This window comes from Equus asinus, chromosome 27, assembly GCF_041296235.1.
Source record: "Equus asinus isolate D_3611 breed Donkey chromosome 27, EquAss-T2T_v2, whole genome shotgun sequence".
Taxonomy (NCBI): domain Eukaryota; kingdom Metazoa; phylum Chordata; class Mammalia; order Perissodactyla; family Equidae; genus Equus; species Equus asinus.
The window spans coordinates 23,237,472-23,263,188 of record NC_091816.1 but is presented as its reverse complement, the minus strand read 5'-3'; the positions used below and the strand labels follow the sequence as shown (position 1 = coordinate 23,263,188).

The following is a 25,717-nucleotide window of genomic DNA, read 5'->3' as shown; positions in this document are numbered from 1 at the left end:
GTTTAGTAGAGAGGATCAATGGACTCCTCAAAGAACCCTTACTTATGTTACAAAATGACAAATCAACAATTAGATGGATCTCTGTCTTTCCCTAGGCCTTAATCTCTCTTAATTCAAGGCCCCTTGGCTGACTCACACTTCACACCAACTTTAAAAAACCTTCCCATAAACTTTTCCTATATTTAAAGGGAGATGTGTCTCTCCTTCATGTATAAAGACGTATATGTGAGGCCCTTTAATAATGTCTCACCCTGTCTTTATAGATTTTCTATCCTGCTCCCATCCCATTTGGGCTGAGGCCAGATCAGGGCTGCATACTCTCCTGGGATCCATTAGACTATAGATTGCCCTGTGGGCTAGACACGTGCCCATCTGCTATGAGACCGATTTGAGCCTAAACTTCCACCCATAAACCTTCCTCTATATTCAGGTTATAAGAGGTAGATAATGAATCTGGCTCTCCCTCTGATCTTCTTTAGGAAATTAAAATTAGTTTTCCACGGCCATTCCCACAACAGCGTGGACTACCAAGAAGGGAGATAGGAAACTCCACTTAGTAAATGGAAATCACATTTGGAGATAATAATGGAATCAACATCGTATCCTATAATCATAAAACTAGAAAACCCATTTTTGGTAATAACACATGCGAGGCGAAAATCAACTTTAGGCAACAAGGGACTGTCAGGGGTAGCCACACACCCTTCAGTGGGCTATTAGTCTTGTTACTATTGGTCTCAGAGTTTTCATTAGTTTGTGATCTGGAGGCCTAAACCTTCCATGTAAGCCATTGTTTCAACCAGACACGGCAAATTCTGAGGCCCACACGCCATTCAGTTTAGTTCATGCGAGCCCTGTAGCCCAAAGACTTCACTAGCTTGCCCATCACCAAACAAACTGACAACTGAGGCAAAGGGCCCATGGACATTGGCTAAATTTGAGAAACTATGAACAGGATAATGCCAAAGCTCCAAGCTCAACCACAGATATTTTAGTTGGCTGACAACTTGACCCTCTGTTAACCACACGCACCCAAGTTAGGCTATAGGATTTAAATCCTATTTGCAGTAAAACCTCTTTCATCATCCATCTGGGCAAAGCCTTAGGTTGTTTGGAGCTTTTAGATTCAGCCAGCCTTATTTAGGGCATTAATCATGCCAACTGGGTTCTGAAGCTGTGGTGCCATTATAAGAGTATCGCCGATGCTGGCATGAGTTTTGCCAGCTGTGCATCCTCAAAGTCCCATGACTTAAAAGATATTTACAAGCTCCCAAGCCCAACATTGACTTCAAATTCTACAAGAAGCTCAGCTTTTGTTATAATACCACATGGCCACAAAAACAAGACATCACACCAACCTGAGTGGGTATCTACTTGGGAAGGATACCCCAGTTTCACATCTCAGACAACGTAGCCCTGGCTGGGGAGCTGCTAAAGATAGCATTGCTCCCTGTCAGAGGTAATTCATCCCAGACTCTCAGACCATTGCCGTGGACTGCCTCTTTAAAGTGCTGACAGATTGGACACAGGACATTTATTGCTTTTCTTCCCTTGAAATTAGGGATTCTATTACAATTCCTGGGCTCACTGTCTGCTTAGCCCACGATTCTGGTATACACCTTGCTTTCTGCCAAAACCCCGGCACTCCTGTGCCTAAACGGAAATCTTAAAGAGGTTACTACCATTCTAAAAATTTGTGCCATTCTAAAAATTATTGAAAGTATTAGTCCACCCCTCAATCCCCTGGGGAAGCATCTCCCATTTTCCAGTGCCTCCTCTTACGCCACCTCTCCAGCTTTCCACCACCACCTTCCACTCTGCACTGTGACCTTGACCACCACAATTACTCTTCTCTTTGGTTACAAACAAATACCATTGAGCTTTACATATACCTAAGTGACTAATTTATACCCTCCAACAATGTAACTGTGCCATCTTTCACCAAGAAATACACCAGGAAATTATTGTCACAAAAAATAAAACTCACACTCTTAACACACTTTACAATTCCACCAAGATCTTGTTAGGGACCTCAGAAATTTTAGATCTGTTTTCTTGGTTGATACCATATGAAGGAGGAACTTGGTTATGGGCCAGACTACAAAGTCCTTCTATTTCTTTCTCTCGTTTTCACCCTCATGGAAAAATTGTCTTCTAAGTTGTTTAGGGAAATTAACACCCTATATCTGGAAGTTTTCTCTATTATTCAGAAAACTCAAGTATCCTAAAAAATCAAGCTCAAAACTGATGTTAAGACATCAAGGTGTCAACTATAACACAATCTTTTTAAAAAAATGCTCTCTTGACCCAGTTTTGAGGCTCTGGCTAAGGGTCAGTCAGCTCTCCTTCTTGAGGAGCTGATTAAGTCCACCATTCACTCACTTCCCTTATTGGGCTCTCACATTCCAGGCCACTATATACTCACAGGTAATTTAAACAAAAAGAAACGTTATCATATCTTTTGATGATGTTAAAGTGTACATTCAACTCTTATATAGGCTTATTTCTAGATTAAATAAAGAATAAGACTGGCATTTTATACGGGCTGTAAACTCTGTGTTGGAGCTTTCTGAATTTATTAGGTTTATGTATTTTATCTCCAAATTTTTATCATAATAAACTTTCCCCTCCTTACCTTGCTTCCACTTTTACTTCTCAGTTTTTAAGGATCAGTTCTCATATTGTTATTATAAATCATCTCAGATACAGATAAAGCTTCCTCTTAGGTGGAAAGCAAGAAGTGTGGTCAAAAGAAACTGCGTAACCCTTCCAATTCTGGGCTCTCTATTGTCACCTGTTGATTTGAAATTTGCATTATAAGATGGAGATCAATCTGCATGAGCATTAACTCTCAGCAGTGACCAGTTTAATCTAATTATGGTAAATCATTAGTTACTTTTGATACTTGAACTTCCCTATGTTAAATGTGGTTATTTAATGATTTTGTCTGACATTTATGACTCCATTCCTTGCATGCCCAGTAGACATCAGTTTATTCAAATTTAATTAGGATACTTAAATTATAAGATAATAGTGAAGTTGGGTCTAGAATTTTATTTTTATATTAATAAATGAATATCAAGTCAAAGCATAGAGTTTGAAGAGCTCTTAGCCATGAGACTGTCAATAAAGGAGAGTGAGACCACATTCACACTAATCCACATCACAGATTTACAAGAGATAGGAAGATATCACGACTTTTCAACAACGTTGAAAAATTACAAACAAACAAATAAATAAATAAAAGTTCAGGTTAAAACAGAAGCTCTGTGTGTCCAATGTTAGTTTCTTCTTCAGAGGGAATGTTCAAGTTCAATCCTGCTCAGTAGATGTAAGTGAAAGTAGCAGGAAGGACATAGTGTTAATTCCTCTCTTATTAAAGTTCTTGCTGAGTTCGTGTCTGGTTGAGCTTAATTTAAACCAGCTGAAGCTCAATGAGCAGAAATGGAAATGACACCGGTAAGAGGAACTGTATCTTTACTTCAGAAAAAGAGTACAAAAGAAAAGAAATGCCTTCAGAATTTCAGAAGCTATAGAGCATGACCATGTATTTTCTGAATGGTGACGATGAAAGGAGACCAGTGAACACAGTTCAAAATGACTGTCTATCTAGCAATTTGTCAGGAAAAAGAAATAAAAGGAATCCAAATAGGCAATGAAAAAGTGAAACTCTCGCTGTTTGCAGACAACATGATCTTATATATAGAAAACCTCAAAGAATCCATTGGAAAACTTAGAAATAATCAACAGCTACAGCAAAGTTGCAGGGTATAAAATCAGCATACATAAATCAGTAGCATTTCTATACTCTAATAACGAACTAACAGAAAAAGAACTCAAGAACTCAATCCCATTCACAATCGTAACAAAAAGAATAAAATACCTTGGGGTAAATTTAACCAAGGAAGTGAAAGACCTATACAACGAAAACTACAAGACTTTCCTGAAAGAAATTGATGACGACATAAAGAGATGGAAAGACATTCCATGCACATGGATTGGAAGAAGAAACATAGTTAAAATGTCCATACTACCTAAAGCAATCTACAGATTCAACGCTATCCCAATCAGAATCCCAAGGACATTCTTTACAGAAATTGAACAAAGAATCCTAAAACAAAAGACCCCGAATTACTAAAGCAATCCTGAGAAAGAAGAGCAAAGCTGCAGGCATCACAATCCCTGACTTCAAAACATACTACAAAGCTACAGTAATCAAAACAGCATGATACTGGTACAAAAACAGGTCCACAGATCAATGGAACAGAATTGAAAGCCCAGAAATAAAACCACACATCTATGGACAGCTAATCTTCGACAAAGGAGCTGAGGGCCTACAATGGAGAAAAGAAAGTCTCTTCAACAAATGGTGCTGGGAAAACTGGGCAGCCACATGTAAAAGAATGAAAATTGACCATTCTTTTTCACCATTCACAAAAATAAGCTCAAAATGGATCAAAGACCTAAAGATTAGACCTGAAACAATAAGTCTTCTAGAAGAGAATATAGGCAGTACACTCTTTGACATCAGTATTAAAAGGATCTTTTCAGACATCATAACTCTTCAGATGAGGGAAACAATAGAAAGAATAAACAAATGTCACTTCATCAGACTAAAGAGCTTCTTCAAGTCAAGGGAAAACAGGATTGAAATGAAAAAACAACCCACTAGTTGGGAAAAAACATTTACAAGTTATATATCTGACAAAGGGTTAATCTCCATAATATATAAAGAACTCACACAGTTCAACAACAAAAAATCAAACAACCCGATCAAAAAATGGGCAGGGGACATGAACAGACATTTCTCCAAAGAAGATATACAGATGGTCAACAGACACATGAAAAGATGCTCATCATCACTAATCATCAGGGAAATGCAAATCAAAACTACACTAAGATATCACCTTACACCTGTTAGAATGGCAAAAATAACCAAAACGAAAAGTGACAAATGTTGGAGAGGTTGTGGAGAAAAAGGAACCCTTATACACTGTTGGTGGGAATGCAAACTGGTGCAGCCACTGTGGAAAACAGTATGGAGATTTCTCAAAAGATTAAAAATAGAAATATCATATGACCCAGCCATCCCACTACTGGGTATCTATCCAAAGAACTTGAAATCAGCAATTCCAAAAGTCCCATGCACCCCTATGTTCATCGCAGCATTATTTACAATAGCCAAGACATGGAAGCAACCTAAGTACCCATCAACTGATGATTGGATAAAGAAGATATGGTATCTATATACAATGGAATACTACTCAGCCATAAAAAAGGATAAAATCGCCCCATTCACAACAACATGGATGGACCTCAAGGGTATTATGTTAAGTGAAATAAGCCAGATAGAGAAAGACTAACTCTGTATGACTCCACTCATAGGTGGAAGTTAAACATATAGACAAAGATAACTGATTGGTGGTTACCAGGGGAAAGGGGGGATGGGGGGAGGGCACAAAGGGTGAAGTGGTGTACCCACAACATGACTAACAATAATGTACAACTGAAATTTCACAAGGTTATAAACTATCATAATCTTAATAAAAAGTTAAGAAAAATGACTATCTAATGCTCTGAGGTAAATTTAACTATTTATCCAGGTCCATAATATATTCATCAGATTACAAACCCGTGAGAACTTTTAATGAAAAAGTATAGCCTTACTTTGACTTCCTGCTAACATAGGGGAGATCGGTTAGTCCAATCTCCTTGTTTCTATCAATAAAGGTTTATTTCAGAAATTCTTGAGAGCCATTCTAAATTAAACCTGTGCACGATATTGATTCTTTTAAATACCCAATGGCTCCCTGACAATTGGATATTCAGTGCTGGTCCAAGTTTAACCATTCCTCAGTAATTATTTCTCTCTTTATTTGCAACTCATAGTTTTGGCAACAGCGTAATTATTGTGTTGTCTAACATTAACCTGCCTTTTCACATAGTCTACTGTTGGCCCCAAAATTTCAACACCTATATATGTTTTCAGAAGTTGCGATGATGCAATCTTCATGTCTAAATTAATTTTATGGGAGATTGTAAAAACTCTCTTATATAGCCTTCCATAGCTTAGCATTGTAGATGTTGATGATGATGATAATGAAACTCATAATCCATCCTTCCTATATGAGTCTTCCAGTGACGTGACTATGCTTCCTGCTGATTCTGCGCTATCCTCAATCATCAAAGAATTCTTTGCCTGGATGGTCGTAATTGTTCTTTAAACAGTGACTAGTTTATTAAGAATTATTATTAGGAGCAGGCAGAAAGGGACAGAGGATCTTTAGTTTAATAAATATGTAAATAGTAAGTTACCAATTATCTGCTTATCACTTCCAGTCTCTGTAACTTGCTGTTTTCTCAAGCCATTCTTTCAGACTCTTTGCATATATTATCTTATTCAATTCTCATAAAAAAGTACTCCCTCAGGTTGAAGGAGGAAACTGTAACATTTATAACTTTTAGTAAAACTAGTATAAATTTGATAAATTTGAGGGATTTTGGCTTCTAGAATTCAGTAAATCTCTGCTCTCCTGGCAATAATGCAGCTTCCTTATTTTGACACTGGCTGATCTATCATACCACAAAATACCAGTGAATACTGGACTTGTTATTTTACATTTATGGACAAATAGCACAGTTTTGACTTAATTCTCTTAAAAAGGGGGAAATGAACTTTTTCACTGTAGTACCTACCACCATAGTAGTTAATAACTTATGTGTAATTAAGAAATATACAGTGGAGAGAAACGGACCTGTGATGTATTTAGAAATTAGCAAGAACTGAGGACTATTAATACCTGGCTGTAAACTAGTATTAAGCCTAAATTGATTACTGCATGATGAGATAATCAAGAAAAATTATTTTCCAAAAGCCACTCATTAGTTCAACCGACATTATGGGACATCTAATACGTGCAAGGAGTCATAAGGCATAATAGATAGATGCGTAGAATAGTGGAGGGAACGTATTTCATTTATCTATTGATGCATAACACATCATGCCACATTTTTTTTTTTGGTTTAAAACAATAACAATCATTTATTTGTTTACTCTTCTAGAATTTTGGCAGGACTTGTTGGGGACACCTTGTCTCTGCTCCGTGTGGCATCAACTGGGATGACTCAACTGGGATTGGAAAACCCACTCCCAACATGGTTTACTCATATGGATAGCAAGTTGATGCTGGCTGTCTTCTGTGATCTCAGTTGGAGCTGTAGACCAGAGCCTCAGTTCTCTTGCATGTGGCCTTTGCACAAGGCTAGGTGGGGCTTCTCACCGCAGAGTGACTGGGTTCTGAAAGGAAGACGGTAAGTCCCAATGCACAAAGGCTTATCAAGCCTTGGCTTGCTTCGTGCTTACTAATACCCCACTGGCCAGCACTAGTTATGTGGCCAAGCCCAGAGTCAATGTGGGAGAAGACCATGCAAGGGTCTGAGTACTGAAGAGAAGCCTGGTTAATTGGCGGCCAAAGTAGCAGCCTGCCGTAGCAGAGTGGCTGGAGAGTTATAATACAAGGAATGTCCCTGTCCTGCCTTCAAGTTTCCCACACATAAGAAACCTCTTGAGCACTAGGAATGTTTTACCGTACATCCCAGTGGGTATATGTGGGGGACAATTGTTTACTCAGGACAACTGTTTGCTTATGGTATTGTATTACAGATGTGACAACTGAAAATAAAAAAATGTAACCATGAGCCCAGTAATCACATCATGGACTGGAGTCCAGGAGAGGGCATTTAACACCCTGATACGAACTTATTTCTTGCTGTCAATTCTGCAGTCAAGCTAGGGACATGTTTCAACTGTTCCAGGCCGTTTTATAACTTTACTTGTTTGCATAAAGCATTATGGCAGCTCGGGCTATGTCCTTAGGCAAATCATTCACCTCCTTAGGTTTCGTTTTCCTTGTTTCTCAAGCAAGGAGTTGAATTAGGTGATCTCTACAGTTCCTGCCCATTGTTATATTTCACTATGTAACAATACAGTTCTAATATTATAGAATAACAACAATGAAAAAATGTGTTTGTTTCTTGACAAGCACATTCCTTTGACTAGTTTGAGTCAGCAAAGCTAACTGATAACTAAATAGTGAATGTGAGTTTCCTCTGGGCTTACCTATTTGTTCCCTAACAGGTTCTGATGTGGAAGGTGGAGCAGCAATGGCTCCTGGCTTTGCCACTACAGCTCTTTCTCTGCTCTGAAACTGGTTAACTCCTGCATTACTTATCTTACAAGGTGGCTAAGAAGATAACTTGAGATAAGAGAAGCGAGAGTACTTCGCTTTGATTAGGGATTGAGTTCTTTTCTGTCCCTCTGACCACATCGTGCTAGATTCTGACAGTTTTGTGTTAGTCTTTGGTAAAAAATAGAGGAAGTCACTCTGAGTTATGTATTCATTAACCTCTGGAAGACAGCTCTGCCCACACCAGGAGGTGAGACCTCACGCTCTCAACTTTGTTGCTAAATCTGTAAATCTGTGACTTTTTAAATAAAACCCAAGGGACTGCACCTGAAGAAGAAAAAAATGGGATATTTTAAAGAAGCAATTTAAAATACCTCTTGCTGAGATTGTGCCTTCTTCCCTTCCCCTTGTTAGAATGCACCAACTATTTTAAAAGGCTTTTTTTTTCTAACTTTAGTTTCACTTTCGCATGTGTAGGAAACTTGCCACACTTCCCTGATGAAAACGACTGGATTTGGATTAATGAAAAAAGGAGTGGTCAGCTGTCCTCAGAGTAAGTGAAGGTATATATTTTCAATTCTTATTGGTATAGGGTCTTTCCTGTTGGGCAAAGCTAGAAGGCAGGTTGGTGTTCGCGTTCTTTGGTCTTTCTTTGATTTGGTGCTTGAAATCCAGGCAGAATCATTCAGCAAGGACAGTGGGAGAAAAGGGAGCTAAATAGCCCTGCAGAGAAGTGTTTCATAACCCAGAGTACAAGGAATAGCAACCATTTCTAACACAATAAAATACTTTATGCAGTAATTAATTTTTTTTCCTTTTGTGGAATTCTGTATCTGGAGAAGCACATTAGGGAAGCTATGAAAATTGTTTTGCAACTGCCTTTTTAAAAAAATCACGTTTGTCTTAAAGACACACAGAGTTTATTTTGTTTTTTCAGTTTTGCTGGCTGGAGAGGAGACAGGAGCTGGCATTTTGTGTTAATGTGCTTGAAAAGGAGAGAGCACTCCAGGTGTTTCTAGGAGTGAAAACATGGCTTTCTTTGGCCTGATGAAGGAAAACGGAGGAAGATGAGAAGTGGAAAGACTTTCAGATGTACAGGAAACTCAGTAATCAGCATTGGCAGATGTGGGTTAGTCGGAGTCAGCCTGGGGTAGTACTGGTTCCAGGAAGTCGCCTTCCAACTTTTGAACGCAATTATGTGTTGGTGTATGTCTGTATGCAAGTGTATCTGGATAAATTTAAGAAAAAAAATATTGTGACTTTGCAAACCAAACTGTACAAGCCAAACTGTAACAATTGGTTAGCTAGTAGCTAGTGGCTCCAGACTCCATGTCCTAACCGTGATATAATATTGTCTCTCACTTGGACAAAGAAATAGTAATCCTTTGCACCCTGAGAAGGCGTTCCAAAATTGCAAGGCCCAAGGAATCTATTTTTCATTTGTTTTTAGCTTTCTCTGTTTCTGTTACATTTCATTCAACAGCAGTTTTTTTCTTCACTCTCATTTCATCCTCTAAATGTCTTTTTGTTTGTTTGTTTTACAGAAGTACATTCTATAATAACTTTTTCATATGGGTTGCATAGTTATAAACTTACTGAATCTTTTCATATCTCAAAATAATTTTCCCTCTTATCTTTAATTGTTCAGCTGGAAATGAAATTTTAGGTTCAAAATTAATTCCCCTGCACGTTTTGAAAGCTTATCACTATTGTCTTCTAATGGCTGATGTTGCTGATGACAAGTTTTGTATCAATCAGGGTCTCTTTCCTTTGGAAATAATTGATCATATGTTCTCCTAGAAGGTTTTAGGAATTTTTGTGAATGGTCACAATTCTGTAGTTTTATATGATTCTCTCTGTGTGTTTTCCTTTTTTCACTCATCCTGCCTAGCACTTGTGAGTCATTTCCATCTGATGAAGTGTATCTTCAGATCCAGGAATGTTTTTCAGTCTTTCATGGATGTGCATTGTAAATGGTTTAGTCCTTTTCAGGAATTCTGATCTCTATCTACAGTCCTTCCAGAAAAGGTAAATGTCACCTAGATGAGGAGAATACATTGCAGGACTGTACCTGAACGTTTGTAAATTGAGACAGTATCCTTATGGTAACGGGGAGGAGAGGTTTGGAAGAATCTCACAGAGGTGGGGGGTGAGGAGCTGGTCCCTGATTTCTAGAATGTATCATTTCCAGCCTCACATACTTCGCGCACCTGAGCAATTTGTAAGGGGCGTCCTAGCTGGCGTGGGCTGTGATGTTCCTCATAGCCTATGGATGTGAACATTGTGTGTAGCTTTAAACATAGTTAGTGCTAGTATTATAAAGCCCATAGAGTGGGAATGTTCATTTATGGACACTGATTTTCTTCTGTTTCTGAGAACTAGGTAAGAATGAAAGTAAAACCACTTCATTTTTAAAAGCATATTAGAACAATTCTAAATACTAATACTAGTTCTATTTTCCTGGAATTAATAATCTCAAATGACTTTATTCTCTAAAACTTAGCTGGAATTCTTCTTGTCTCATGACTTTTAGATCTTATGAAAAATCTATTTAAATATCATTATCATTGCTCCATCTCCACACGTTGAGAATATATGCAATTTTTTTCAATATCCAAAAGTGAAACTAGATAAATTATCATACCAGGGACTACCACATCAGTACACTTCCCACTAAAATCAAGTGACTATATGTGGAGATAAGTGGTTTTCTTGAACTGATTAGCTACCCGTGTAGCTAATTATTATTCAGTCCTGGTTATGTTCCAGTCATTTTTCTAGGCACAGGTGGCACTGTACAAAATAAAAAACATCATGGCCTCTACTGTGATAGCTTTACGTTCTAGTAAGGAGGGATAATTAAATCAATAATGAAAAAAATATTTCAGATGATCCCCACCAATCATAGCATGGAAAAAGCAATCTAGTAAGAGAATAACAAAATGGGAAGATTTATACTTCTGACTTCAAGACTTACCATAAAACTACAATAATCAAAACAGTGTGGTGTTTGCGTAAGAACTGGTAATATTTCAGTGGAAGAGAGAGACCCCAGACACAGGTCACACCTAAACAGTCCTTTGGTTTTTAAAAAAGGCGCTGAAGCAATTCCGTTGAGAAAGGAAGGTCATTTCAAGAAAAAAAAAAAAGTGGTCTGACTAAGTGGATGTGCACTTGAAAAAGATGAATCTTGACTCCTGTTTCACATGATGCAGAAAAATTAAGAGAGATCACAGACCTTAACATAACAGTTAAAACCATAAATCTCTTAAAAAGTGTAACTTGGGAGTAGGCAAGGACACAGTTTCTTAGGACACAGAAAGCGATAATAACAAAAGAAAAAAATGATAAATTAGAATTTATCATAATTAAGAAGACACTATCATTCATTAAGAAAATGAATGGGTAACTCACAAAATGGGAAGAAATAGTCACAAAATATAAATCTGGCTAAAGGGGGCTAACCCCGTGGCTGAGTGGTTAAGTTTGTGCACTTCACTTCTGTGGCCCAGGGTTTCACTGGTTCGGATCCTGGGCATGGACCTAGCACTGCTCATCAGGCCGTGCTGAGGTGGCGTCCCACATAGCACAACCGGAAGGACCTACAGATATAATATACAGCTATGTACTAGGGGGATTTGGGGAGAAGAAGAAGAAAAAAAGAAGACTGGGGACAGATGTTAGCTCAGAGCCTATCTTTAAAAAAACAAAAATCTGACAAAGGACTCATACTTGTACAAATTTATATATATAAAATTCCTGTAACACAATAATAAAAAAGAAACAACCTAAATAATCAATGAGCAAAATATTTGAACATACAAGGGAAGATACACAAATGGACAATAAGCACGTGAAAAATTGTTAAATATCATTAGTCAGCAGGGAAATGCAAATTACAACCATAAGAGATATTATTACTACACATCCCCTAGAATGACTAAAAGTAAAAGAGCTAATAGTACCATTTGGTAAAGGTGTTGGTGAGAGTGTAAAATGGTACAAAATTTTGCCAAAAGTTCCGGCAATTTCTTATGAAACTAACGGTACACTTACTAAATGACCAGCAATTTCAATCCTGGGTATTCACCCCAAAGAAATCAAATATATATGTCCATAAAAACATGTACAAAAATGTTCATACTAACTTTATTCATAATAGTAAAAAACCTCACACAACCCATGTGTCTGATAATCAGAGCATGGACAAGGTATGATATTACTCATACAATGGAATACCTCTCAGTTACTAAAAGAAAAGAACCACTGAAACATGCAACATGGATGAATTTCAGCAATACTGTCTGGGTGAAAGAAGCCCTCTTTAAGAGAGTGAATATGATCCCGCTGATGTGAAGTTATAAACCACACAAAGATAATCCACAGTGGAAAAAAGTCAGAGCAGTGGTGGTCTCTGAGAGATGAGATTGGAATTAACTGGGAAAGGTATGGGGAAACTCTCTAGAGTTTGGGGTGCGCAGGTCAGAGAACGCACATAAAGATTTGTGCATTTCATTGAATGCAAACTTCACATCGAAAGGAAAAACTCTATTAATGAATATTGGATTGGAGGTAGTAATGCACACTCTTTAGAGGGAAGGTTCTCATGTTGCAGAATACCTTCATGAACTGATGATGGATACAGGATGGATAGATGGGTAGATATATGGCAACACATGGGTGTTCACTATAAAGTTCTTTGAATTGTGCTGTTTAGGGTTTTTCATTAGAAACGTTGGAAAAAAATTAACTGTGATATAGCCATATTCTGTATGAATGGGTTATTCTACAGCAATGAAAATAAACAAATGCTGCTACAGGACAAGATGTGGATGAATCTCACAAACCTAATGTGGAGTAAAAAAAGACATGAAATGATATGTAGTGCACGATTCCATTAATAGATAATACAAAAGCAGGTCAACTTAATCTTTTGTGTAAGAAATCACAAAAAGCTTGTCTTTGGGAATGAGGAGGTGGTGGCTAGGAGGGAGCTGAGGGAGGTCTCTGGGGTGTTCTTAGTGTTCTGTTTCCTGATCTGAGTGGTGAATACATTGATATGCTCACTTTGTGAGAATTTAACAAGCTGTCCACTCATGATTTGTGAACGGTTCTGTATGTATTTAAAATATAATTGCTAAAATTAAAGAATTATATGTCAATATAAGTCCTGATCCAGTATATATCAATATACATATTGCTAAAGTGTATATCGATATAAGTCCTGACACAAAATCTAAGCTTATGTCTAGGAATATAGAATAAAAAGATTAAAAGGTAACTTTAAATATAATGAAGATCACACAGCAAGCACAATGAGAACCTGAAAGTGGTTCCAAAGGAGAGAACATAGGAGAAGGACAAAAGGAAATGATCATAGTGAGAATACAAAGAGAAATCATAGAAACTTAGGGAAGATATGAACCTGCAGATTGAAAATACCAGAGTGTATAGTCACATTAAAGGAAAGATTTAGCGTGATACATCATTGTGAAATTTTACATTACCAAGGACAAAGAAAAGATCCTAAAAACTTTCAAAGAGAAAAAGGAAAGGAAAATAAAAGAATCCCTTATTTTAATAAAGAGAGGAAAATCAGATGGGCATCAGATTTCTTTTTAGCAATACTGGATACTGGATATTAGAAAACAATGGAATAATGCCTTCATGATTTTGCATTAAAATGATTTTGAATCTCAAATAGCCTACATGTCAAAATCATGAGGACAAAAACAACCAAAAACAGACATACGAGAACTTAGAAAGATAATCTTCTATAAACGTTTTGGGGAGGGAGGGAGAAAGAACTACTCAAGGAGATACTCTAATCAAAGAATATACAAGCAGCATTAATCTAGGAGCTCAGAGAAATGGATTCTGTGATGATAGCCAACAAGTGGCAGGTGTTGGACGTATCCATCAAAATTGGCCATTCAACCAAGAGTACCATTAAGAAGCTGGATGATCTTGGTGTGATGGAAATGAAGCCACATATAATTTTTCTTTCAACAAGAATAAAATAAGGGAAATTATAAACTTCAAAAAAGTCATGGTCCAAAAAAAGCAGCAAACCAAACAACGCATAATTCTGAAGAATCGATTTAGCATAAGGGAGACAAATTCATGTTGCCTTCAATCTTCACCAGTCACCTGCTTGGAAGCATAGGGTTATACCTTCTGCATTCAACTGCATTGATGTTTTATTCATGGGAAATATAAATTCCTTACAAACTCTATTTAATGCAAAGATTCCACAAACTGAAATCCTATTTCCTTTCATTTCTGTGCACAAAACTGTGATTGTTACTTAAGGCTCTTCAAATCATCCATTTAAAACATCAAACACAATTATGCTTAATTTATAAGAATTACAAAAATTTTACATAAAAATCAAAGCAGTGTATTTAATGTCCTAAGCAATTTTTATCGGATGTATAAAAGATTGCTATTAATACTCGTAAAGGCTTCTGGATTTTGTGAATGATGTATTAGCAAATGCTTAAACTTATTACTTTCAATCTTTAAACCAAGCAGAAGGGTAAAGTGACTATGGATGTGTCATAACCCAGGACTTTCTTTTCATGCTTTAAAGTGAAATTGATAAACAGAGCAATTTTAAAGGAATCTGGCCTCCGTAAATGAAGATCATTTGTAGCTGTGCGGAGAAGATACTGGTTGCTTCCTAGCCTGTGAAAGCAGCCCCAGAGTCCGTGCTATAGCTTGCCACCTAACCCAAGGTTGCGTTAATAAGGAGCTTCTCAAATCTTTTCAACCATCCGTGAACTTCCTTGAATTTCAATTATGTTACATGCTTGGCTCCCTCTACTATTTCCTTCTTGTTGAATGGTTAGCTATGATTGTCTCATGATATAAATTGTCTTTGTTTTATATAGATTTTCTTTATAGTAAAAAATTTACAAAATAGAAAAGTTATAATGATTCATGTGTAAATCATGGGATTATCGCACTGATCAATAATAGGAATAGCATCAAATGTTGCTCTGTGTCAGATACTGTAAGCTTTATCTCCTTTAATCCTCACAACTGCCTAGGAGGGGGGAGCCACTGTAGTTATCTCTGCTTACAAGATAAGGAAACTAAGGCCTGAGGAATGAATTGATTTGCTAGAGGCTACAAAGCGGAGGAGCCAGGATCAGAATGCACAGCGTAATTCCAGGGTTTGTTTTCTTAATCACTATGTTTTTCTGTCTTACTCATACTGCAGTGAATATCTATTTATATAATCATAAAATTGTAAATGATATTCATTGACTTTAGGTTTTCCGAATTGATCTAGACCAAGTATGTCAGACTTCATCATGGTTTCAGGATAAAAATGGTAAGATTTTATATCTTGACAATGTCAAGCAATGTTATAGCTGACAGTTTTAGGAAACATAAGGATAGAAGAAGTGAGACGAAAATATAGGAGTGCACATTTCCTGTATCACAGTGTGAAGAGTCAAGAGATTTGGTGTAAAGGTGGTTGATCAAGGAATAGAGATTTAGGCATGTCTTTAAGATTATAAATGTAACAATGGATTAAATTTAAAATAACTAAAGAAAATATGAAGAGGATGAAGGAATAGTATAACTATGTTCCTTATCTTTATAGTGGGAAGAAAATAATATCAGTAAACGAAGAAACAGAAACGCAAGCATTTTATTTAGTTTTGTGGAGGTGACCCTAAGAATTAAGAATAGAAATAGTCAAGAAGTTACACTGGAATGTTGCAAGTGGGGTGGAGGTGAAGAATGAGGAGAGAGCTTGTATGTTCCATTTTTTACTTTTCTGTGCTGTTGAATTATTTCCATTGGATGTATTACTTGTATATTACATACTTGTATATCATAAAAGTTATGAGTAAGAAGAGCATACATAGTCACATTTGGTTATATATTTTACAAGGAATATACCAATGCAGAGGAAAGCATGTGCTGTTAATGTTGTCCATTACCTTTTATATTTCTTTCATAGGACAGAATCATGAGTCAGAGTTTGCCTTATCACATCTACTCCTTTTTGAGACTGTTGCCCTTTTGGGTCCTGTGTGCATCCTGCAACAAATGTGCTGTTAGACATGAAGTAGCTGACTGCAGTCACCTGAAGTTGACTCAAATACCTGATGACCTCCCAGCAAACATAACAGTGTTGAATCTCACCCATAATCAATTCAGAAGATTGCCACCTGACAATTTTACAAGATACAGCCAACTTACTATCTTGGATGGAGGATTTAACTGCATCTCAAAACTGGAGCCGGAATTGTGCCAAAAACTCCCTTTATTGGAAATTTTGGACCTCCAGCACAATGAGCTGTCTCAACTTTCTGATAAAACCTTTATGTTCTGCATGAATTTGACTGAACTCCATCTAAGGTCCAACTCAATCCAGAAAATTCAAAATAATCCCTTTAAAAATCTGAAGGTAAGATGAAAATATTCATTTTCATATAGGAAATAAAAAATGTTATCTAGGGGCCAGCCCTGTGGCCAAGTGGTTAAGTTCACATACTCTGCTTTGGCAGCCCAGGGTTTCGCTGGTTTGGATCCTGGGCGTGGACATGGCATCGCTTATCAGGCCACGTTGAGGCAGCGTCCCACATGCCACAACTAGAAGGATCCACAACTAGAATATACAACTATGTCCTGAGAGGATTTGGGGAGAAAAAGCAGAAAAGAATAAAACAAGATTGTCAACAGTTGTTAGCTTAGGTGTCAACCTAAAAAAAAAAAGTTATCTAATGTTAAGTTTTCAAGTCACTTATTCATCCTTACACTTAATATCTGAATATCAAGGTGAAGAATAAGAAATTTGATCTGCCTAAATGGGGAGGGGGGCGCCCCACACACAAATATTGCCATTATGGTTGGAAATGTTTTTAAAAGAGAAAATGTCGTTTAAATCAGTTACAATCTTAATTTTAAAGAACTCTGCCTCTCTCCCTTCCTCCTATTAGAAATAGAACTTAGAGGGGCCAGCCTGGTTTCATAGTGGTTAAGTTCGTGCACTCCGCTTTGGCGGCCTGGGGTTTGCAGGTTCAGATCCCAGGCATGGACCTACACACTGCTCATCAAGCCATGCTGTGGCAGTGTCCCACATACAAGAGGTGGAAATCAGAGAAGAATCTTATCTGTGATGATCAGAGAAGAATCAGAATATCCCATGAGGAACATGGCAAAAAAACTCTCAATGCTGCTAATTTAATAAGTCCAAATTCTGACCTCAATAAAGTTAACAAATTGGTACATGGTAAAGCAAGTTGTTCAACTAAAAATTACCTGCTCTTGATTTAAGAAATCTCCTCACGATATTGGTTTTCAAATGGCTATCCCCTTTTTCTTTTCAGCACTTTGCTTGAGTTTGAGATCTGTGAAAAATGTTTGTTACTGTTTCTAAGTCTGAGACAATTATTAATTGTTTTCTTAAACCAAAGCCATTGTCAAAACCTTTGTTTCCTTCATTTTATGGACTTACACAAAACTAAGCATGGCTTGACCTCAGATGCCAAGAATAACGTTCAAATTTAAATATGCTTAGAAAAATTTATAAAATGATTTGCTTGCTAGGGACTTGAAATTCTTTCTTGTGCCTTCTTTGATTCTGATGTGGATGAAATGTCTTTGCACACAAAGACCTCAAAATCTGGTTAGAGTAATCGTTGGCAATATGTTATTTTTATTTTTAAAACATAAATAACAGTCTTGTTCTGTTTAATAGACGTTACATAAGATTTTGTCCCAACATATATCAGCTTTTCCTTCCCTTTTACCTGAGTGGAAGGTCACATGTTCAAAAGTAGCGGAGAGGGATGAAATACTCAACCACGCTGACAAAACAAACAAACAAGATTGATGCAGAATTTACATAACTATCAATCTTTCTCAATATAAGATTTCATGAACAGCAAAGATCTACTCATCCTTTTTAAGAAAACAGATTTTTTCTTCTTCTTTCTGTTGTTTTGTGACAAGGCTGTTGCATGACACTATATGTTGATAAGCCACATGAATATTCTTTACATCATAAATAATTGCTTATTATAAATAAATACATGAATGCATGCTTCATATGAATATTTCTTATATCAAGAATAAACAAACTTAAGTCCTTTTATTTTGGTAAGAGAAATAAAGTGATCCTTGGAGTAAGAAACCAAATCCTTGTAACAATGATATTTTCAGACATAAGAAAGATTTTTTATTACTCCTATTGTTGTCTATAGAATAATACAGAGTTGACATATTGCTGTTGTGTTATTTCTAAGATTCATGTACACTTAGAGGAACTATTTTTGATGGCATGACTCTAACATATACATGTTTTTTTCTCTCAGAATTTAATCAAATTAGATCTATCTCATAACGGTTTATCATCTACTAAATTAGGAACTCAGCTCCAACTGGAAAATCTCCAAGAGCTTCTGTTATCAAATAATAAAATTCAGGCACTGAGACATGACGAACTTGATTTCCTTGGCAATTCTTCTTTGAAAAAGTTAGAGTTGTCATCAAATCAAATTAAAGAGGTAAGAAGTAAGGTGAAATTATTATGTGTGCTACTTTTAAGTGCGGACACTTCCTAAATGTGTCATATGGGTAAGAATCTAAAAATCCCTAGAGAAAGAGGTTATGACATTTTCCACGTCTTCCAGAAATTCTTCACATTTATTGCTTGGGCTCATTGATGTCTTCCTCACAAGGAAAGGAGTTGGGTGACAATTAGGAGCTGAGACTGACTCTGCTGTCAAACATAAGTGGGTTAAAATCCCCGTTCCATTAGAAGCCAGTACTTTGACCTTGGAGAACTTACTTAACCTCTCTGGGTCTTAGTTTCCTCGCTGGTGAAGTGGAACGAATACCATGTATCTCACGAAATCTCTGAAAGAACTGAAATAGCATGATGGCTAGGAGTACAGTCTTTCGAGTTGAATTAGCTGGCTCCCTATCTGGGCTTTCTCTCTTAATAATTGTATGATCAAGAACATTATTCACATTCTCTCTGCTCCAGTTCCCCAGTTTTAAAATTGGTCTAATAATAACACTATTTCATTGGGCTGGGTGGTAAAGAATTTGGCACAGTGTCTGCTGTTCAGTAAGTGCCCCATAAATGACAACTAGCATTCAACTTTATAAAAACCTTCCCATAATGGAGTACACCTAACCTTCTCTTTATGAATCCATAATCTTCAATTTAACTATTTTTGTATACAGGTATGTCAGTATTCTATTCCTTTACAGGCTGAGAATAAGACTATTGGAAATCGCAAACCAAATCAGAATTTTTTAAAGCTGTGTTAATTTTGAGACATAATTTGAGACTGTGTACAAAATTATCCTGAGATATTAATTGAATATTCTATGCAAGCTACTCCAGTTAATTTTTGAACAGCGTTTTTTTCTGTTTAGAGCCTGTATTGGAGAAATCTTATAAAATATATAAATAATGAGGGGGAAAATAAAAATCATCCAAAAGTCCACAATCCAGAGACAACCAGTGTTAGCATTTGGGTATGTTTACCTCCAGCTTTTCTCCAAATAATAAAAAGAAAATTAACAGCAGCCGAGAATCATAGAGTGCGTAACTGTAAACTGTATGGCAGGCGCTGTGACTAGTTCTTTTTAAATACTTTTTGATGTAATCCTGTAATACAGTCCAACTTGTTCTCATCACTTTACACAAGAGTAAATCAAGATGAAGAAAGATTAGGGAACTTCTCCGAGGTCTTGCAGGTGACCAGCTGGTGACAGAGCTGGGTTTCTGGCAGTGTTAGACCAGGGGCCATGCTCTTAACAGCTGTGCTATGTTGCCTCTGAGGATGACAGTGTATCCTGCCGTGTAAAAGTAATATTGTATCACGCACATCCTCCATGTCATGAAGAATTATTCAAAAACTTAAATGCAGTGACTGCAAAGTAATCTTACCATGTAGATTTATCATCATCAACTTAATCATTTTCTTCTTTGTATTTCGACTTACTTTACTTACAGTAACGCACACTTCCTCCAACTTTCCTATCTTTTCTTCCATTAGCCCTAACATCTCATATATGACATGGTGGAAATCAGAGCCTCTTGGCTCTCCTGGTGGACCTAACCACCAGGGACTGGCTACTATCCTTCTCTCCTGCCTTCTGTTCTCTTGTTCCAGTGCTGAACCCTAGAGCAGCTAAGCCTTCTGGTGAGGGAAGGGGGGCAGAGCAGAAGGGAAACACTGTAATGAAATAAAGTCAGGAGAAAACCTTGGTGGAAAGCCAGAAAGGACCGCTGGAACTCAGAATTACGGAAGGGAAAGTGTGCATCACTGTTTCATAATAAACTCCATGCACTCATTCCACTGAGAAGGGTGATCACCAAGACAGAAACAGGATCTGCCCCGATGGTGACTTTACAAACAGTTTATGAATTCCAGTTATACTCAGTGTGATGACGTAAAAGTCCCAGGAGACTTAACCTGGACTGGGAGGGCAGGGAAGGCCCCCTGATGAAGCGGCATCTCAGCTGAGACATGAATGTTGGGTAGATGTCAACCAGTGGCCAGGGGAGATAAGGGGCTGGAGCGGGAGTTGGGTGTTACAGGCACAGAGCACGGAGCTGTGCAGTAGAGGGATGGAGAGAAAACCCGGAGAAGGTGGGAAAGTAGAAGGGGGATTGGGTACGGAATTGTGTCTAAACGTTTCAAGGGTTGTACAGACTGTTGCGTTTTGGTTATTAATCTTTTGTTTCTCCCACTTTCAGTTTTCTCCAGGGTGTTTTCAGGCAATTGGAAAATTATTTGGCCTCTCTCTGAACAATGTCCAACTGGGCCCCAGTCTCACAGAGAAACTTTGCCTGGAATTATCAAACACCAGCATCCAGAATCTATCTTTGAGTAACACACAGCTGTACAGAACGAGCAATACAACTTTCGTTGGGCTAAAGCAGACAAATCTCACCATGCTCGATCTTTCCCACAACAACTTAAATGTGATTGGTAATGATTCCTTTGCTTGGCTTCCCCATCTGGAATATTTCTTCCTGGAGTATAATAATATAGAGCATTTGTATGCTCACTCCTTTTATGGGCTTTTCAATGTGAGATACCTGAATTTGAGACGATCTTTTACTAAGCAGAGCATTTCTCTTGCTTCGCTTCCCAAGATTGATGATTCTTCCTTTCAGTGGCTAAAATGTTTGGAGTATCTTAACATGGAAGATAATAATTTTCCAGGCATAAAAAGCGATATGTTCACAGGATTGGTAAAGCTGAAACACTTAAGTCTGTCCAACTCCTTTTCAAGTTTGCGGACTCTAACAAATGAAACATTTCTATCACTTGCTCATTCTCCTCTACTCACACTCAACCTAACCAAAAACAAAATCTCAAAACTAGAAAGTGGTGCTTTTTCTTGGTTGGGCCACCTAAAGATACTGGACCTTGGCCTTAATGAAATTGGGCAAGAACTCACAGGTCAGGAATGGAGAGGTCTAGAAAATATTTTTGAAATCTACCTGTCCTACAACAAATACCTACAATTGACTAGCAACTCTTTTGCCTTGGTTCCAAGCCTTCAAAGACTGATGCTCCGAAGGGTGGCCCTTAAAAATGTGGACAGCTCCCCTCCGCCTTTTCGCCCTCTTCATAACTTGACCATCCTGGATCTAAGCAACAACAACATAGCCAACATAAATGATGAACTGTTGGAGGGTCTTGAGAAACTAGAAATTCTGGATTTGCAGCATAACAATTTAGCGCGGCTCTGGAAACACGCAAACCCTGGTGGTCCTGTTCATTTTCTAAAGGGTCTTTCTCACCTCCACGTCCTTAACTTAGAGTCTAATGGCTTTGATGAGATCCCAGCAGAGGCCTTCAAGAATTTATTTGAATTAAAAAGCATTAATCTAGGACTGAATAATTTAAACATACTTCCGCCATCTGTCTTTGACGATCAGGTGTCTCTGAAGTCACTGAGCCTTCAGAAGAATCTCATCACATCGGTTGAGAAGAATGTTTTCGGGCCAGCTTTGAAGAACCTGAGTAGTTTAGATATGAGCTTTAATCCATTTGATTGTACATGTGAAAGCATTGCCTGGTTTGTTAATTGGATTAATGGTACCCATACCAACATCTCTGAGCTATCAAGTCATTATCTCTGCAACACTCCACCTCAGTATCATGGCTTCCCAGTGATGCTTTTTGATACATCATCCTGCAAAGACAGTGCCCCCTTTGAACTTCTTTTCATGATAAATACCAGTTTCCTATTGATTTTTATCTTTATTGTACTGCTCATCCATTTTGAAGGCTGGAGAATATCTTTTTACTGGAACGTTTCAGTGCATCGAGTTCTTGGTTTCAAAGAAATAGACAGCCAGCCAGAGCAGTTTGAATATGCAGCATATATAATTCACGCCTACAAAGATAGGGACTGGGTCTGGGAACACTTCTCCCCAATGGAAGAACAAGATCAAACTCTCAAGTTTTGTCTGGAAGAAAGGGACTTTCAGGCAGGTGTCCTTGAACTTGAAGCAATTATTAACAGCATCAAAAGGAGCAGAAAAATTATTTTCATTATAACACAGCATCTATTAAAAGATCCATTATGCAAAAGGTAGGTAAACATTGTGCAATTTTTAGTGTGTACTTGCTTTTCAACTGAGTTTTTAAATACGACTAACATTATTACTCACAACTCAAGGAATTTTAAAAATAAAATTAAGAGAAAACATAACTTGATTTTTAGTGACAGGTTCGAGTAAACTCTAAGGGGAATTTTAGATTGCAGAGCTTTTGACTGTCAAAATATGTATATTGATATATAACTTAGTTCAATAATGTTTTTCAATTAGATTCAAGGTGCATCATGCAGTTCAGCAAGCTATTGAACAGAACCTGGATTCCATTATATTGATCTTTCTTGAAGAGATTCCAGATTATAAACTGAACCATGCGCTCTGTTTGCGAAGAGGAATGTTTAAATCACACTGTATCTTGAACTGGCCAGTCCAGAAAGAACGGATAAATGCCTTTCATCATAAATTGCAAGTAGCACTTGGATCCAGAAATTCAGCACATTAAATGTATTTAAAGACTAATTTACAAAGGCGTAATTTTCCCAATTTAAAAGTTCCATGTTAAATTTGTTTTATCTGAAAATAACATAAATCTGTTTATTCATATTTATAGGTGAGAATATTATATCACAATTATATCTCTTCCATGGAAATATGTCTCCCTACTTCAGGTGTTCCATTGCCAATTAACTTAATTTGACTCCAAATAAACGTAGAAGAATATCCTGTACTAAGGAATACTCAATTGGTTGCTGAGGGCTGTGACAATAATAATATTTAAAATATTCCTCATTTAAAGAAAAGTCAGAGTTTATGAGGATTTGTGATAATTATGTTTGGGTTTTTTTGGATGCATTCATAATAGAATAAAAGGTAATTGTTTTAAAGGGTACAATGCTATTTCAGTTGTAAAAGAGCAAAATATATATCTACATTTTTAAAAGTTTAATTATGGTATTTTTTTTAAATTGAAAAGCTTTGTATTTTAGTAGTGCCTATCCAGTGCTGATTTCTTAAATGTTAAATACCATTTTAATATACCTTATAGAGGGCAGAAAACATTTGTCATTCATTTTGATTACTTAATAAAAGAAATAATTTAATAAAGACTTACTTATATTTTCCTGGTATTTGGATTTCTGCTGTAGGAGGTATTAGAAGAAATAACTCTCTTGCTTAAAAATATTGCAGAAAGGCTTGCTTCCTGAAGATTAATTGGTAGATTGGCTTTGTGGAAACAAAAATTTGTCTTCCTCTGGTCACAGACTCAGGAGACAGCCCTGGCCGAATCACCTTGTGCCACAGTGACTCTTTGACTCCTTGAAAATTATGATAAACAAAATCTTAAAGATTCCCTTGTAATTAGCGATGATGGTCATGGTATAACACATTCACATGGAATCTATTATTCTACCTTAAAATAGTATACTATGTGTAAGTTAGTTCTTTTCTAGAAAGACTATTTTAAGTTTTGTTTTTGTTTTACAATAAAAAGAGTCTAATTCTTGGAAATAGACAATAATAAATTTTTAAAACCTTTATATTCAAATATAAGAGAGAGTTGACATTATGCTGAGTTACTTTCTGTACTTGAAGGGCCCATTCGTCTACTGAATTTAGGGAGCTTTTGCGATGTCACATTTGGGAACTTTAAGGAGTTCAGTGTTCTCAGGGCTAAAGTTGACACAATTCTGGAAAATTAATACCCACTGTACTGCTGGTTCTGGGAGTCTATAGTCCCCCGACATCGTGACTATACAGAGGGCTCATTTTCCCTTTCACGTTACGCACCATCCTTCCACAAGAGACACTTGTTTTACGGCCTTTTCATTAAGATTTGTTTTCTAACTGTAAAACAATGCTGGTTTACTCTGGCATCATAAAATAAAAAATCACAGCTACTTTTTTTCTTGATGCAGTTTGGATGTTATCTATCAATATTCTCAACTGCATTAAAATGTCTCTAAATCAATGATTACTATGAGTTAACCAATCCATGATCAATTTGCGAAAAGCAGGGCGGGAAGTAATTTTGCTTTCATTGTCTTGTTTGTTTGCTTATGAAATAGTTGATCAAAGGGCCACCATTTAAATGGAGTCCAAATGTAATTTTTAAAAAGTTGCTTTATATTTAAGACTTAGGCTACACAAGAGATGACCTGTTTAACTGAGTATAAATGAAACTAATAAAAGGTGTAACTTTTATTGACTTGACTTGTGTTTGACCTACACAGGAAGCAACATCCTGAACTTCTGCAAGCTGTCTTTCATAATTGTTCTCAGGAGGATCCTCCTCCCTTGAGTTCAAGACAAGGGGAGAGGAGTAAAGGATGTTTGTCTGACGGATTGATTTCCACAAGTGAACTGACTTGCTTAAATGCCCTCATGGTGCCATCATGTCATCTGTTCACTCCAAGTTCTTCTTCCTATTGTTCACTTTCAAAACAAATCCCAGCTGAATCAACCATATTGAGTTTAAAATAAATCTAGGTATTTAGATTCTACCTAAAAATGACATCTTTTCGATTATAAGAAGAAGTAGAAACAATTTGTTAGTGAGGAAGGGGGTTTTCAATGCCATTTGTTTAACAGTGCTTAATTATTCAAATGTCTACCTTAGATTATTTGTAAAAGGGACTCAAGAGTAAGTGGTGAGGACCATTAGAAAATGGAAAGATGCTCCAGATCAAGAGCTTAAAAAATATTTCTTGCCATCTATAGAGACAGAAAGTAGATTAGTGTTTTGTCTGGGCCTAGGGACAGGGGAAAATGGGAATAACTGCAGATGAGCAGAAGAGATCTTTCTGGGGTGAGGAGAATGTTCTAAAATTGGATTGCGGTAATGACTGTACAACTATGTATATTTACTAAAAATCATTGACTCATACACTTAAAACAGGTGGATCTTATGGTATATAAATTACATGTTAATAACACTGTTAAAAAATAGTATTAACTGAGCAGCTACACGTCTAGC

The 25,717-nt window shown here is 37.0% G+C and overlaps 1 protein-coding gene across 3 annotated transcripts; it reads left to right on the top strand.

The window, feature by feature from the left end:
* The first annotated feature begins 8,125 nt into the window (after nucleotides 1–8,125).
* TLR3 (toll like receptor 3) lies at nucleotides 8,126–25,237 on the top strand. Of its 3 annotated transcripts, XM_044760586.2 has the most exons (7): nucleotides 8,126–8,436; nucleotides 8,664–8,749; nucleotides 10,078–10,214; nucleotides 16,165–16,614; nucleotides 18,524–18,715; nucleotides 20,926–22,778; nucleotides 23,017–25,237. In XM_044760586.2, exons 4-7 carry the CDS (start codon nucleotides 16,174–16,176, stop codon nucleotides 23,243–23,245), a joined length of 2,715 nt encoding a protein of 904 aa, XP_044616521.2. In that variant the 5' UTR covers nucleotides 8,126–8,436; nucleotides 8,664–8,749; nucleotides 10,078–10,214; nucleotides 16,165–16,173; the 3' UTR covers nucleotides 23,246–25,237. The 3 variants fall into 3 exon arrangements, with proteins under 3 accessions (XP_044616521.2, XP_014711257.3, XP_014711256.3); XM_014855771.3 differs by lacking the exon at nucleotides 10,078–10,214 and having other exon boundaries at nucleotides 8,664–8,739; XM_014855770.3 differs by lacking the exon at nucleotides 10,078–10,214.
* The last annotated feature ends 480 nt before the right edge of the window (nucleotides 25,238–25,717 follow it).

Coding starts and splice junctions, on each gene's coding strand:
- TLR3 (XM_014855771.3), top strand. CDS start 16,174: ATGAGTCAGAGTTTGCCTTATCACATCTACTCCTTTTTGAGACTGTTG. Junction 16,615..18,523: donor ATCCCTTTAAAAATCTGAAG/GTAAGATGAAAA, acceptor TTTTTCTCTCAG/AATTTAATCAAATTAGATCT. Junction 22,779..23,016: donor AAAGATCCATTATGCAAAAG/GTAGGTAAACAT, acceptor TTTTTCAATTAG/ATTCAAGGTGCATCATGCAG.